The sequence below is a fragment of the Trachemys scripta genome, chromosome 5 (genome assembly GCF_013100865.1).
Source record: "Trachemys scripta elegans isolate TJP31775 chromosome 5, CAS_Tse_1.0, whole genome shotgun sequence".
Taxonomy (NCBI): Eukaryota; Metazoa; Chordata; order Testudines; family Emydidae; genus Trachemys; species Trachemys scripta.
In genome coordinates this window covers 61,018,096-61,035,438 of record NC_048302.1, presented here as the reverse complement: position 1 = coordinate 61,035,438, position 17,343 = coordinate 61,018,096, and the positions used below count along the sequence as shown (strand labels likewise).

Genomic DNA, 17,343 nt, shown 5'->3' with positions numbered 1-17,343 from the left:
TCTTTGTGAGTCTGTTTTCTCAACACTCAAACATGTGAAATCCAAGCACTGATCCGTTTTGACAGATGGCCACTTAAGAGAACTGCTGTGTTGGAGCACAACTGAACACAAACCAAACTTCAAGGGAATTGTTGAAAGCAAAGACTGCCAGAAGTTCCACTAAGTAAAAGATTAAGTTGTTAATTATTGTTAACTATACATTATAAATATACATTATCAACTATATAAATTATTGTGTGTGCACACACACACACACACACACACACTCCTTACATGTTACTGCGGCTCTTTGGCAGTGTACGTTGATAAATTCTGGCTCCTTCTCAGGCTCAGGTTGGCCACCCCTGGTCTAGGACATTGAAGCTCAATCTTGCTTGCATCTAAATCTACATTTTCTTGCCTCTGCAACCACTAATAATGCCATTTCCTCTAAAGTAATAGTTTCTCCTGAAGCATAATCCTCACGGCATGTTAATACAAATGCATTTTCAGCCTGTGTGGTCACAGGCCAGTCAAATATGATCTGCTGCCTCTGGAGGAAAACAATAGACAGGACGAAGAAAGAATGACATTAAAGATTGTGAAGTGCTCATATACTATGGTGATGGTGGCCATATAAGTAGCTAAGATAGATAATCAGGGTCACTGCCACATAAGTGGCAGCCCCTGATATGAGAGACCTTTAATATTCCATGGACACTCACCTTCAGAACTTAGTTACCATACTTACAAAAGTACATTGTCATTGCAATTTTGTGAAATGTGTTAGAGAGAGAGACAGAGATAGAGAGAGATCTGTTGCTTATTCCTAGACAAAGGGGAGATATATAACCTTTTCTTAATTATCATCTCTCATTGTCATTTTTAATGAGCCTATCACCATGGTATCTGGACACCAAATTTAACAATTAAGACTTCATTAAGGTTGTCCATAAAAACCCTGTTCTCCACTCCTAAGTTCAGTCAATTTACTGGAGCAGTTCTCTTTTTTTGGGGGGGGGGGGGGGTGCGGGGGGGATTTTTAAAATTCACATTAATTTTGCTATTACCTTAATAACCTTGTGATGGATTTGGAGATGCTCTGTGACATTTCATAACTAAAGTATATTGGCTAGTTATAGGGATGGGTTTTTTGGTTTGATTACACCTGGTGCATGACAACAAAGCTCATAAGAAGTTGCTGAGGCATCACGAATTGTTTGTAGTGTCAAAGAAGATAGATATGCATGAATATTAGAAGCTTTCTAACTAATAAAGGGGGGCTGGGTTGTTTTAACTATGACGCGACGGAACTGTCTATATAACCTTACTAGTTATTGTAATCGGGGCTGGTTCTCAGTGGAGACGGGCCGCTCTCTATTGTTGTGTGCACTTTTCAATAAAGAGCTTGTATTGGACCTTGCTGGTGTTGCCTGTCTCTCTCTCTGCGGTCAGACAACGAACGGTGCTGTCTGGGTTAAAAGTCCCCAACAATTACACTGGCTTCAAATCAACAGGAGACTGTCTAGAAAAACAGGCAGGAAGGGAAAGAATGGCTCATGATGGCCACCCCTCCACAAACACCTGATGCTTGTTACGGGGAAGTGCCAAGACAATTAGCTTTGAATATTTTGCCTCTTCTCCACCCAACTTGCAAAACTGGTTCAAAACAGGACAGGAAGAGTCCAACGAACTTTCTCATATCAGTTATCTCTTGTCCTAAGATCTCATTATGCTGTGGCATCTGTAATTTTAATGAGTGTGTGGTATACACTGTTGACATATAGCATGACTATCAGGGAAGAAATAGACATGTTTGTAGAGGCCTGCAGGGGCAGGGTGCTGGGAGGGACGCCGAGCCCTGAGTAGGGGGCGGGGCTTGGCTGAGTAGGGGGCCCATAAAAGCGGCCGCCCAGCCAGGCAGCGGCACCGGCGGCAGCAAACAGGGCAGCTAACAGGGGAGTTTGAGAGGGAGTTTTATAGGGGGAGGGTAAGGGGGAGGCAGGAGGGCGCGGTGCGTCGTGTGCTCTGTGTCCCCAGGTGCTGTGGGCAGAGACTGCAGCAGCCATGAGCCAGACAGCAGCAGACAGAATGCAGATGGCTGCATGTGGAAGCGGTGGTATGTATATGGTCCTAGCAGGGGAGCTGGAACAAAGGTATGTTTGTATGAAGTGTCACCTCACAGTGTTACTGGACGAAAAGATTAAGGGGCTGGAGATGCAGGTAGATACCCTGGTGGAGTTTAGGCGGGGGTTTGAGGACAGGCAAGGCAGGGCTGAAGGGGAATGCTCTAGAGTGCAGGAGGAGGTAGGAGTAGACGACAGTGAGAGGGGAATGGAAGGGGGAGAACAAGGGAATTGGAAGTATGTGACTGTGAGAAGCAGGCCAAGGAAAAGGAGGGCCAGTGAGAGGGGAATAGAACTCAGGAACAGGTTTGGGTGTTTGGATAACGAGGTGGAGGGGCAGCAGGTGGTGACGGAAGGTGGGAGGGTGAGGAAGAAGAGAAGAGCGGCTAGTCCGATAGAGAGAGGGGAGGTGTTGATGGAGACAGTGCAAGACCTGGGCCCCCAGAGGATACAGGAAGACACAAGGGGGAGCAATAGAGAAGATAGGAACAGACACAGGTCAGGACTAGAGGGATCAGAGACTAGATTACTAGATCGCACCGTTGCCAGGCGACGGCAGGTATATGTTATTGGAGACTCTTTACTGAGGAGATTGGACAGGCCTGTGACCAGGGCGGACCCAGAGAACAGAAGGGTGTGCTGTCTACCGGGTGCAAAGATTCGCGATGTGGACCTGCGGTTAAAAAGGATCCTAAAAGGAGCAGGTAAGAACCCCTTGATAATCCTTCATGTAGGAACGAATGACACGGCTAGGTTCTCGTTAGAGAGAATCAAGGGAGATTATGCCAGGCTGGGGAAGACACTTAAGGAGACAGAGGCTCAGATTATCTTTAGTGGGATTCTGCCTGTTCCTAGCGAAGGGCAGCAAAGGGCTGATAGGATTGTGAGAATAAATAGTTGGCTAAAGGAGTGGTGCTATAAGGAGGGCTTTGGGATGTATGGCCACTGGGAGGCTTTCGGGGACAGACAGCTGTTCTCGCGGGATGGACTTCACCTGAGTAGGGAAGGAAATAGACTTCTGGGAGGGAGGCTAGCTCATCTTATCAAAAGAGCTTTAAACTAGGAAGTTTGGGGAGACGGTTGGGAGATGTACAGTTAATCTCCACGCCAGATTCCAACATTGAAATGGTGAGTGAGATAAGAGGAGATATAGCCGGGGAGATGAGATTGGACATAAGAAGGATAGGGGGGAAGGACACAAAGAGGCCTGTAACATATAGTGTTACTAATGGGAGACAGGCTAAACGACATACATTAGGGTGCTTATACACCAATGCGAGAAGCCTAGGTAATAAAATGGAGGAATTGGAGCTCTTGGTCCGAGAATTGCAACCGGATATCGTAGGAATAACTGAAACGTGGTGGAACGGCAGTCACGACTGGAATACAGGTATGGAGGGGTATGCGCTGTTTAGGAAAGACCGGAACAAAGGTAAAGGTGGCGGGGTGGCATTGTATGTCAATAGTGAGATAAGCTGTAAAGAAATAATAGTTGATGGAACAGATAACACGGAATCCGTCTGGGCAATACTCACACTGGGTAAAAGGACTACTAGAGCCTCCCCGGGGATAGTGCTTGGGGTGTGCTATAGACCGCCGGGATCGACCCAGGATATGGATAAAGAACTATTTAATGTGTTTAGAGAAGTAAATACTAATAGGAACTGTGTAATTATGGGGGACTTTAACTTCCCAGATATAGATTGGGGAACAAACGCTAGTAGCAATAATGGGGCTCAGATGTTCCTAGATGTGCTTGCTGATCATTTCCTTCATCAAGTGGTAGCCGAACCGACGAGGGGGGAGGCCATTTTAGATTTGATTTTGGTGACTAGTGAGGACCTCGTTGAGGAAGTGGTAGTAGGGGACAACTTGGGCTCCAGCGATCATGAGCTAATCCGCTTTAAACTAAACGGAAGGAGTAACAGAATTAAATCAAAGACTAGGGTTTATAATTTTAAAAAGGCCAATTTTAACAAACTAAGGGGACTGGTAAGGGAAGTGGATTGGGCAAACGTATTAATGAATCTTAAGGCAGATAAAGCCTGGGATTACTTTAAGTTAAAGATGCATGAGCTGTCAGAGGCCTGTATCCCAAAAAAGGGAAAAAGATTACTAAGCAAGAGATTTAGACCGAGCTGGATGAGCGACCGACTCAAAGGGGCGATTAGGAAGAAACAGAAAGCGTACAAAGAGTGGAAGAGGGGAGGGATCAGTAAGGAAACTTACCTTAGTGAAGTCAGAGAATGTAGAGATAGAGTGAGAAAGGCCAAAAGCCGTGTAGAGTTGGACCTAGCGAGGGGAATTAAAAGCAATAGTAAGAGGTTTTACAGCCATATAAATAGGAAGAAAACAAAGAAGGAAGAAGTAGGACCGCTGAAGACTATAGCCGGAGAGGAGATTAAAGATAATCTAGGCATGGCGCAATATCTCAACGAATATTTTGCATCGGTGTTTAATGAGGCCAATGAAGGTATTAGGGATACTAGCACCGTGACAGAGGGGCAAACAGAATGGGGGATTACCATATCCGAGGTAGAAACAAAGCTCGAACGCCTTAATGGGGCTAAGTCGGGAGGACCGGACGATCTTCATCCGAGAATATTGAAGGAATTAGCGTGAGAAATAGCAGGCCCATTAGCGATAATATTTAATGAATCTGTAAACTCGGGGGTGGTTCTGTTAGACTGGAGAATAGCTAATGTGGTTCCTATTTTCAAGAAAGGGAAAAAAAGTGATCCGGGTAACTACAGGCCTGTTAGTTTAACATCTGTAGTGTGCAAGGTGCTGGAGAAAATTCTGAAAGAGAAACTAGTTGAGGACCTTGAGGTTAATGGCAAGTGCGATAAATTACAACATGGTTTTACGAAGGGCAGATCATGCCAAACGAATCTGATCTCCTTCTTCGAGAAAGTAACGGACTTATTAGATAAGGAAAATGCGGTGGACCTAATATACCTGGATTTCAGTAAAGCGTTTGATACTGTACCCCATGAGGAATTATTGGTTAAGCTGGAAAAGATGGGGATCAATATGAAAATCCAGAGGTGGATAAGGAATTGGTTAATGGGCAGAATGCAGCGGGTCGTATTGAAGGGTGAACTGTCAGGTTGGAGGGAGGTTACCAGTGGAGTTCCTCAGGGTTCGGTTTTGGGACCCATTTTATTTAATCTATTTATAACTGACCTCGGAACCGATTGCAGGAGTGGACTGATGAAGTTTGCGGATGATACGAAGGTGGGAGGCGTTGCCAATTCGGAGGAGGATAGGGATATTCTGCAGGGAGACTTGAATGAGCTTGTGAATTGGAGTATCAGAAATAGGATGAAATTTAATAGTGAAAAGTGTAAGGTGATGCATTTAGGGATGACTAACAACAATTTTAGTTACAAGCTGGGGACGCATTGGTTAGAAGTAACGGAAGAGGAGAAGGACCTAGGGGTTCTTGTAGACCGGAAGATGACTATGAGTCGACAATGTGACGTGGCGGTGAAAAAAGCCAATGCGGTCTTGGGATGCATTAGGCGAAGTATATCTAGTAGGGATAAGGAGGTGCTGCTTCCGTTATATAAGGCGCTGGTGAGACCTCATTTGGAGTACTGTGTGCAGTTCTGGTCTCCCATGTTTAAAAAAGATGAACTCAAATTGGAACAGGTGCAGAGAAGGGCCACTAGGATGATCAGAGGAATGGAAAATTTGTCGTATGAAAGGAGACTAGAGGAGCTCGGGCTGTTTAGTCTGACAAAATGAAGGCTGAGGGGGGATATGATTGCTCTCTTTAAATATATTAGAGGGATAAATACCGGGGAGGGAGAGGAATTATTCCAGCTTAGTACTAATGTGGACACGAGAACGAATGGATATAAACTGGCAGTGGGGAAGTTTAGGCTTGAAATTAGACGAAGGTTTCTGACCGTCGGAGGGGTGAAATATTGGAACGGCCTTCCGAGGGAAACGGTGGGGACAAGGGACCTGTCTGGTTTTAAGATTAAATTAGATAAGTTTATGGAGGGAATGGTTTAATGGTAAAACATATTAGCTGAGGAATACCGAGCAATAGCAGGTAAATAGTATAATGGCTAACAAGGGTCAGGCTGGAGACTCTTGCCTACATGCTCGGGGTCTTACTGATCGCCATATTTGGGGTCGGGAAGGAATTTTCCTCCAGGGTAGATTGGCTGAGGCCCTGGAGGTTTTTCGCCTTCCTCCACAGCATGGGGCAGGGATCGCTAGCAGGAGGGTTCTCTGCCAATCGAAGTCACCAAGACACAGGATTTGGGGACTTCATCAGCAGAGTCAAGGGAAGGGTAGGGACGGTTTTGTGGCCTGCAGTATGCAGGGGGTCAGACCAGATGATCATAATGGTCCCTTCTGACCTTGAAGTCTATGAGTCTATGAGACATGTCTCAGCCAAGTTAATCCGCATGTCATTTTATAAAACACCGTACTACTGTCCAGACTGCCATATGATATGTAAACCCAGTTGCCTGAACCTGCTTATAGCTTAGACATTAGATGATTTAGTCATGTCCCACTATTGAAGAGTTCAAGATTACTGGTGGAGAGTGTGGTAAAAATACACTGCTGTATTAACTTCAAGCATTAAAAAAAAAAAAAAAAAAAAAACAATATCACTCAAGCTGCAGACTTTGATTCTAGCTTATCTAACCACAGTAATATTAGCAGATGCTTTACACAAACAGTGATACATAAATAACAGTGATGCAGATATACAATAAAGTAAAATGTAATGCAGTGAAACATAACATAATGCAACAAGACAGCTGACATATCACAGTAAACCGCAAGCACTAATACTTTTTATATGAATTATTAGTCTTTTGTGATGTAGGCATTTGATATTCTGAGTGATATGCACCATACTGTAGAAAGGGTCTAGTACCTATATAATTATATAACTTCTTTCAGTATGAAGGGAATTATACAATATGTATGTAATGAATATCAGCATTTATCTAACTGTCCCATGCACAATATATCCATTTTGGGACAAGCACTGAATGATATCAGGAACAATAATCCTCCAGAAATTCTAACATGTTCACATGATTTCTCATAATATTATTTTAGATCTGTGTATCTCTGAATAATTAGGTGTATATTCATGTAAGCAGACAACTGCTAGTATCCAACCATACATTCCTTGCATATCCAAAATTTCTCAATTCACTGGGAGTTTTTACATGCACAAAGGTTTCAGGATTGGGCCCCTAAGTGAAGTACATACACAAACTAGTGTTGGCATTATTATATATACATATGAAACATGGCCAGCATCTGCCTGTTTTAAAGAGCACCAGGCAAAGAAACGTGTTTTAGACTAATCCACCCACATTTTCGCTTGCCATGTTCTTTTTTTCCTAAATATGTGTAGCCACACACAGATAACATATAGATCTTGGGAATAATACTATCTTGGTTAGAAAATATAAATGGAGATACATTACACATACTTTAGTCGATTTTTAAAGATCCATTTGGCAGATCTGAGAACACAATTCAATCCTTGAAATTCTTCTTATATGGTTGTATTGTGGGACGGACTTCCAGGGGAAGTTACAAGTGTTTCTCAACCTAGTAACTATAAGATGAAATACAGGGACAGATTCTGTAACCATTACTCACAGGGAGTAGTATCTAATCACACCAGTGGTCAAAATACATGCAGTATAGCCACACACGTGAGCAAGTACTACTCAGAGTGAGGGTTGCATAAATTAGCCCAGATTATTATGTGTAATATTACAGTATAAATATTTTACAAAAACAATATAATGCACGGTTTATACAAAATTGTTTCCCTTTACTCTCCAGAATGCCTATCCACATTGAATAGAGGGATGTCCTGATACTGAATGCCCTCCAAGGGACTGTCCCTAGCTGCCTCAGAGATCATCTATCCCTTAGTTACCATAACTTCCCATGACAGCCATGTGCCACCAGAACAGTGAAACTATTGATCAACAGGGGAGGCTTATGAGTATGTGAATAATGAAATTTCACAGGAGCCAGATCTAGATTATGGTGCTTACTTATCTTCAGAAGGGCCACAAAACCTCACAACTTTAAAAACTAAATACACAACCCATTTCTTCAATTTAGCTTTTCCTCATAATTTTACTTACACTCCCAGCCACTCACCCCCAAACCGTTGTAAACTAGCAAACTATTTCTCCTACAAGCTAGGAAAGAAGGAAAAAACAGAGAGATGATTGCTCATCCTTTTCCCTCCCTGTCACACTCCCTTATTTAAATATTTGGGAGGTGCTCAGACACTGCAGCAATGGAGCCAAGTAAGTACCCAGCTAGATACCAGGTAAGGAAAGAAGAGGTTATTTTTTCTACTGTGTGCCAGAGAGGTTCTGCAGAGCCAAGATGCATTCTCTACTTTTCTTTTAGTTATTTAAGGAATATTTTGTGGACCGGTAGTTCACCAAGAAAAATTCTAGGATAAATTTTCAAATAATTCCATTTTTTAGCCAGCTAGAAAATCTTCAATTCCACTAACATTTTAAAATGTAAAATGTATTCATTTTCTTTAAAAATAAGCGATTTATTGGACCTTGTTGTCTCTGACATTTCTGAGTTTCTGCTTCTGGCCAATGGCAGAAGTTATAGTCTCTGAAATGCTTAAAGGGGCTATTTCTCAGCTTCAGAAGGCGTTGATGCGTGTTACTGAGTACAGACCAGGATTTTGGAGAATATCTTGAAAAAAGTAGGGTGACCAGATGTCCCGTCTTTAAAGGGACAGTCCTGTTTTTTAAGACTCTCTCTTATATAGGCGCCTATTACCCCTCACCCCATGTCCCGTTTTTTCACGGTTGCTATCTGGTAACCCTAGAAAAAAGGCTACAAGATATAGCAATCATCTCAATGTATTTCAATTTGTCTTAGCCAGAATACAAGGGAACTGAGAAGAATGTACTCTGGGGAAAAACAAGTTACTTGATGACTGCTTTGAACAAACCTTAGAAGCAGGCTACAGAATTCCAGTCTCAAAGATGCCCATCTACACATACTTATTCATCATCAACAGCACACAATACTTATATCTATGTCTAACATTTATTAGTTATCTTATACTCCTGCTCTGTGACAAGGATGGATTTTTAAATTAAATAAATACTTTTAATCTGATAAACATTTCCCACCTAATTAACACGTTTATAACATAGGTCACATTAGTGCCTTAATCAACTGGACAGTATCCCTTTAAGATTTTTACTACTTAGAAACCATTGTCAGTTCAATGTTCCACTCTTTGAAATCTTTCTAACACCCAAGATCTTTACAAAGATTTCAGTGGCAATAACAGATTCACTTCACAAATGCATTCATCATGTTTTCTATAACTACTGGTTAGTTGCAGCAGACACACCACAAGCATGCAGTCACCTCCACTTAGTGAACAATGGAGACAATGGGATTTATATAGTTCCTTGAGCAAGAGTTTATGTCAAATCATTTCACAAACACATTCTCCATCTGTGGAATTCTTTGCAGGTTTATACAGCAGAGCTCCCTAATAATTTTTAATTAATTCCAATATATCAATTTGTTCTTTAAATCAGAAAATATTCAAGATCAGACACTACAGCAGCCCTGTTCTACTATAATCATTATAGGTTTATATATAAGCATTAAATCTCAAGAAGGATAACCTATTAATTGTCAATTTAATGAAAGCAAGAGTCTGCACTGTTTCAAAACACAACTGGTAAACTGGTTCAGATCCAAACAGACTACAGAGCAGCACATCATACTACTCACCAATTGTATAATCAAATAGAACACACAGAAAAAAAGGAATCATAAATAATCATGACAAGAGTTTTTTGTCTTAGATAGAAACTGGAATTTTCTTGTTTGCAAAACAAGTTAGTTTCCAGTAAATATTTGTAAATAATAAAATGAACTTATTGCAACTTTTTTTCTCTGCACCCCCCCATCTGTCAGTTTCATGCTGACACTAGTCAATTTCACTAGGGAGAGTACTGTTTGGCTGACAGCTAGTACACTGGGAATGGTGCAGGTAAAAGGGGAAAATACTGACATATTTGCCTGTATTACAGAGAAACCTGGTGATAAAGTTTAAAGACAACCTTCATTAATAGTCCATTTTACAGTGTTAAATTACCTGTAGTAAATTACAGTCTCTCTAACCAAAGTAACCAAATATTTGTCCCAGATGTAGTGTAAATTTTTCCTAGGAGGAGAATAGCTGACTGACTTAGGACTGTGATTTACATAGTTCATTGTTCATAGTTCACAGTAGATCAGCGGTTCTCAAACTGTGGGTTGGGACCCCAAAGTGGGTTGTGAACCCGTTTTAATGGGGTCGCCAGGGCTGACGTTAGATTTGCTGGGGCCCAGGACTGCAGCCCGACCCCCACTGCCCAGGGCCGAAGCCCAAGGGCTTCAGCATGGGGTGGTGGGGGTCGGGCTTTAGCCTCCTCCCGCCCAAGCTCATGTAGTAATTTTTATTGTCAGAAGGGGGTCACGGTGCAATGAAGTTTGAGAACCCCTGCAGTAGATCATTATAACCACCTATACATTTTTTCCTTCACTAATGGCTAGGGTTAATGGAAGACAGATGAACATTTTGACTTTATATACTTAAACATGTTTTCACCAGTTATTTGTATTTCAAATATTAAAACATATTAGTTTAATAAAGAATACAATAATATTCCGTATCAAAAAAATTAATATTTTATGGGATTCATAGAATATCAGGGTTGAAAGGGACCTCAGGAGGTCATCTAGTCCAACCCCCTGCTCAAAGCAGGACCAATCCCCAGACAGATTTTTGCCTACATCCCTAAATAGCCCTCTCAAGGATTTGAACTCACAACCCTGGGTTCAGCAGGCCAATGCTCAAACCCCTGAGCTGTCCCTCCCTTTCATTGTTCAAGTAACATTCTCATCCAGCTTTATGAAAAGACCACTCCTTTGAGGCTATTTTAGTCAGCCCTTAAGAGGATACTTATTTAAATTTATTGGCGGGAGGGAGAGATAGTCTCTGAATTTTTCCAGGTAAAAAGTATGAAGAACAAAAAGACTTAATTATGTCATCAGCAAAAAAACAAACAAACAAACAAACAAGACAACAAATAAATAAAACACAACTCTACAATATACAAGGTCATCAACTAAAGAAGTATCTAATCTGTATCATGCAGTTTAAGGGACATTATGGGAAATTCTCTCAGGTTTGGCAAACTCAAACAGACTAGGTATGTATTTTTTAGGATTTTGGAATCAACTGGCAAAAACAGGTAGGTTCATAGCTGAGTCATCATCTTTTCTTATCAGGACAATAGCAAATAAAATATTAGAATATTTCTGCACAGATTCAGTGCAAGATATCATTCTACCTCAATTGTAAAAATTAATATTTTCACCTCCCATGGACATTAAATGTGTTCTCGATGTCTTCTAACTACTCCAACAGGGAGTCCTCCATGTTATAACATCAGGATCCTACTGGCTGTGAGGCTTTGAATTTAAATATGCCAAATATGGGTACTTTGTTTATTTTTAGAAAATCTGATTGGGCCTACCTTTATGTTAATGACCTGAAGCCTGAGTTTCCACCTCTATAAAATAAGAATAATGATACTGACTTCATTTTTAAAGTTCTTTGAGATCTACTAATGAAACATGCTATATAAAAGCTAGGTATTATTATCAGCCTCAGCTTTTCCTTAAACAACCTCTCTCCAATGACCTAAAAACATTTTATCAAAGGATTCTAAATACTGTAAATAAATTCTTAAACCCAATCAATAAGGCAATTGTTAAAAAAAAAAAAAAAAAAAGAAGTAGTAGAACAAAAACCTACCTGTAACATTTCAGGAGATCCCTGGTCACATTTGACACTAAAAACTCAAGAGTTCAAATCCAACTGACCAGCACCCAATTTTTTGGAACCCAATCAAAATAACAAAATAAATAAATAAATCCTTGAATAGGTTGATTGTTCAAAATGAGAGTTCAAAAAGGGTATATACAACCAGTGTTTGTGTCTAGCATTTAAAAGAAAAATAATAATGGCTTTTCCAGTTTATATCTCCTTTCTCTTTCCCCAGGAAGATATGTCCCCTAATTCCTGACTCTTTCTTATAGTGCATTAAGGAATGACACTGGTTAAAAAGTCTACATTTAGCACAGAAGCACACAAGGTGACAGCAGTATCTCAGATATCCCTGTGTAGTAACTCTGTGTAAAATGCTGATTTTTAACTGGCGACTCTGGTACCTCATGCATGGCCTCTAGCCTCACCATTTTACTTTGGCAATCTCTGCATTTACAGCATGTTTTTTTCTATATTTAGTGGTAACCTATTCTACCCTGTCAATCCCTGTCTGGAGTCTTTACATCACACCATGAGGAGGGCACAAAGGGCAATTTGTCCATGAGAAAACTGTTATGCTATTCTAGAGGTTGAAATATAACTAAAGTGTTTTGACATTAAAAACAGGGAGTCTTTGAAAAATGAAATCATCTTAGATTTTCACTAAGGGTTTTACTGTATATACTCTATTATTGATCTCTTTATATTCAACTTGGCAATTCAATTCAATTCATAACTTTTAAGTTCTATATTTCATTAGTAGAATTGTTCCAAAAAGGCATGTGTCAGTTCACCTAATACGGCAACCATCAATGGTACTTACTTTAATATAAAATGAATATTTACATCTTATCAGTGGGGAGATGTTAAAGACACTAGTTGCATTACCAATACATTATGAATGTGAACAGCTGCATTACTTTTTGGCTGGAACAAAACCTACATACCCAGGAAATGGATTTTAATACCACTTTTTAAACCCTCTTTAGTTACCAGTATATTTTTGATTTGATGCTAGACAACACACAATTATAAGTCTGTACTATTATTTTTGCAAAAATCTGAGGGTACTGGACTGAAACAACAACATTCTAAATCACAATTAAAAACAAAGTCATTTTGCCATCAGATTTTTTTCATGAAACTTGAAAGGAAACCCAAAGGAGTCTACGGCAGAAAACGAATGTCAACTGATAGACCTTTAAGACATTATACTGACCAAAAGCCCTTGCTCTCTTTCCCACCCACAAAACTTATTAAACAACTATATGCTTTCAATAGGAAAAATCACGCTCCACTTTATAATTGTATGCAATCTCTTCAGATAAAAGAAAGATAATATCCATCAGTCTTGTCACACAAAAAGTATGAGAGAGATAAGGAACATACGATGGGCAGAGATATTGCTTCTTTTTCCCCTTTCCTTTCTTTGAAGATTTCTCTTTAGAATAGGCTTCTTCAACCCATAACGACAACAAAACAAAAAAGAGAACTGCCAGTAAGAACTTCATCTTGAGGGCATAAGTCTCAGAAGTACAGCTGATCTATGATAGATAAGAAAAAAGGGCTATATTAGTGGGGTTAATTATGGAAAATGGGACCACCTACATATAGGAAGTAAACAAATTTATTTCATTGACACACAATGATCACAGAAAACTCAGCTCAGTAAGTTCTCAAGAGAGAGGTGCTCCTGGGCTATAAATGAGATATAGTGTCTGTTTTAAGTATCCTCCCAATATTTACGTATATGGATAGACTGTATGATAGTTAGGAGATACACAATAGGTTGATATAAACATATTTTTGTTGCTGTGTTTTGGAGGAATACATTTAAACCCTCTAAAGGAAGTCCTAACTCAAGAGGCCTATGAAGTCTCACCTGACATGGATGGACTTCCCTCTCTTCCTCTCCCCTGCAAAAAAACCCCACCATATTCACCCAGAGACATTTATATGCAACAGCATGCTCCACAGTATGCCAAGTATTGAGATCATAAGAATTTCATATTTCATTTTAAAACATTGTGATCAACAAGTTCACCATTAATAGACAAGACCCAAAGTTTGGGGCTCATACTGCACCCTTAACTCTCACAAGTAGTCCCATTAATCTAAATTTTAAGTGTGAACAAAGATTGCACGTGTAGGCTCGTAAATGGGATTGTATATTTGAATAGCGTTCAAATACAATACATTAGACAACAATGAATATACCACAAGTATTATAGAAATTACAGATTTCTAATGAACATGGTAATTATCAAGGGTGACCAATAACCTACAGAATACTATGCTTTCCTGCATTTTGTATCCTAAGAACCACAAGTAACTTTTCCATTCTTTTCTCCCTAGAGCAACAGAAGCACTTTATGGAATTTTTTTTTTTTTAAAGAAACAGTAGTTGCATCGCTTTCTCCCTGGGAAGCAGCAGGATACTTATATTCCTTTTAACATCAGCAACAGAAGGAGCTTCTTGTCCACCCTCCAAAAGCAACAACAGAAGGGGCTTCTAACAGCAGCAGGGGCGCCTTGCCAAATTACAAGATATGGGAATCTCCATCTCCTTCCCAAGCAACAGCTGCAGAGCTCTCTGATACCCTCCGCAACTGCAGGAGCAGTCTCTTGACTCTCAATCACAGTAGCAGCAGAAGGATGAGGGATACCTTAACACCATCACTCATATAGAGCATTCAGGGACTTCCTGTCCTCTCTCCCACTTAGAAAACTGTCCTCCCCTCAAAGAAAGCAGCGTTAATACACAATAGTAATAATAATAATTTATATCGGATCTGTCATTGGAGGCTCCGGAAGAGCTTTACAAAATGCACATAAGGGATCTTTACATACTCTCTAACTATGGCATCCGGTCCCACTAAACTACCTCTCCCCCACACACACACACACACCATTCTCCAATCACAGCAACAATGGCTCTACTCCTCCCCCACCCAAGCAGAGCAACAGGGGGTTCCCCACTGCCTCCTTCTCCAACCACAGGAAGCTCTCTGGGGCTGGGGCTCCGGCTCCCTTCAGCTGTGGGTCTGGTACATAGGTGCTTAGGGATGGGGGGGGGGGTTGCTGCACCCCCTGGCTTGAAATAGTTTCCTTTAGATACAGGGTTTACAGTTTGGTTCAATGGCTTTCAGCACCCCCCCCCCCTTACAAATTGTTCTTGTATAGTGCTAGCCACACGTTATCTGCACTAAACTCATCACCAACCCAGCGACAGCAGGGGCTCCCCGGGCCCTCCATTCTCCAGCAGCAGCCACCCCACCTGCAACAGCTGCGCGAGCGACGCGCCGCCGGCCTCTGCAAGGCCAGCCCTGGGGCTCTCGATCCACCCCCTCCCGCGCGCAGCATCCCTGTCTCCCTGCTCGCTCTGCTCCCCACGGCCGCGAGCAGCGGCGTCTCCACCAGCTGCCCAGTGCTGGCCGAGGTACTGAAGGCGCTTGGCGAGGAGGCAAGCGCGCCCCGTGCACAGGGGCCCCGCAGACAGGGGCTCACTGGGCCAACGTGGATGATGGAGCATCTCCTCCACCGCTTCCCAGCCCCAACCCCTCTCCGAGAGCGCGAATCCCCCCGCGCCCGTGCAAACGTAGCACACACGCAGCCCCACGGCCCACCCTGCAAACACCCGGTACATACCACGCGGCGCCCCACACAGCCGGAGCGCAGGACGCCGCAGCCCCCGATTCCCCCACCCTTTTCCTAGAGCCGGAGGTGGCTCGGGAACCTGCAGCGCGCCATGGCAGAGCCGCGACGGACCCAGCAGCTCCTCCAGCAGCCGTAGCAAAATGAACCCTGCATCAAAATGCGCCCTTTCCCCTACTGAGCATGTGCAAAATGCTCGGGCCGGCCCTAGTGAGCATGTGCACAGCGCCTGCCCATGTGCCCTGGGGAAGTGAAGCCTTTTGCCCTCAGTTTCCCTGAGTGCTCATTTCCCCAAGGGAATGCGGGGAGGGAGAGGTATAGTTAGGAGCGGAGAGGGAAGGGGCTATGGATGCATATTTGCTCTTACCTATGAGCATCACCGCTAGAATTCCGGGAGGAAAAAAAAGTTAAACTGGGACAGTGGCATAAGGGGGTAAAACGCTAGGCTCGCTCTCCCCACCTCCTCTCAACCAGATCCCCTACTCTTGTGGGCACCCCCGGGTGCTCAGATATAGAGAAGAGTGGGCACCCACTGTGAGACATGAGGGCTAGAGGAGGGCAGAATTCCCAGCGGAAGTCATGTAGTGGGGTGAAACACTGGTTCAGGATATGGGGGTGGGAGTAAGTATCCAAAGGGGTTCCAAAGTAAACGGAAAGGGGCAATTAACACGCCCTGGAAATAGAAACTACACAAAAGTAGAGAAAATGGAATAGGAATGGACAGTTAATACAATTTTAAAAATAGGGGGGAATGAAATAGTTTTAAAATATCAGAAAAACATGGAAAGGGAGAAAAAAATCAGAATAGGCAAGAGCGGTAATATAGGACAATTTTAGTAAATAAGTAAGAGGAAATAATCTTGAACTACAAGATATGTACCTATGACCACCCTGCTCATTCTCCTTGTATGTTTGCCTATTCTTTTTGTCATTTTTTGTTTTAGATTATGTGAGCAAATCACGAAGATTAAATCCTCCTATGTGTTTGTACAGTGCACAGATGGTTCCAGTTGGGATCTTGGGGCAGTACCATAATGCAAATAAAAATTATAATAAATTCTTGTTGGAGGAGTTTTGGGCATTGAACAGCATGACAGAACTTGTCATTTAAACTGGTATAATTCCCCTGGGGAAAAAAAAAAAAAGCAAGGATTTCTGTTTCAAAGATCATTGTAATTTTGCATCTCTTGCAGATATTGTAATTTTTATATTATAAAATCTTTCCTAATTATTACATAAATTTGTTGTATTATAAATTAAGAGTGAATAGAAAGGGACATCATTTATAAAAAAAAAAATAGGCCCCAATCGTGCTGAAATGTACACATGCACAGCAGTTTAACCATATAAATAGTTCCAGTGAAGTGCATAAATACTTGCAAAATCAGGGCATTAAGGCCAAATTATGAAAACATGTACAGGAGTAAGTTTAGTCATCTGACTAGACTCAGCACAGAACAAGTCCACTCCCCCATTAGCATCAGGGTCCTTAGCAGGGCACCTTTCCAATACCATTCCTTGTTGCAGGGCCTATTCTCAATATTATGTAATATTCCTCAAAGTGTGCCCATCCTCAACTCTTCATGGTTTACAGAAAGACAAATTCTGAGCGTTGCCTTGTGCCACTCAGAATATTCCTTGCAAGGGACCATGGATGCTAATGGAAGGGCAAGCACATTCTGCTGAACATATGCCTTAGAATGTGTC

The 17,343-nt window shown here is 41.8% G+C and overlaps 1 protein-coding gene across 2 annotated transcripts in view; it reads right to left on the bottom strand.

Moving 5' to 3' along the window:
• Window positions 1–15,803, bottom strand: part of GLRB (glycine receptor beta) — a 74,985-nt gene extending 59,182 nt beyond the window's left edge. For both annotated transcript variants that reach the window (XM_034772039.1, XM_034772040.1), the window contains exons 1-2: window positions 15,631–15,803; window positions 13,372–13,526 (exon numbers count right to left, since the gene is read on the bottom strand). In XM_034772039.1, coding sequence (XP_034627930.1) covers window positions 13,372–13,493 — 122 coding nt within the window. In that variant the 5' untranslated portion in view covers window positions 13,494–13,526; window positions 15,631–15,803. The remainder of the gene's footprint in view (window positions 1–13,371; window positions 13,527–15,630) is intronic.
• Between the last annotated feature and the right edge of the window lie 1,540 nt (window positions 15,804–17,343).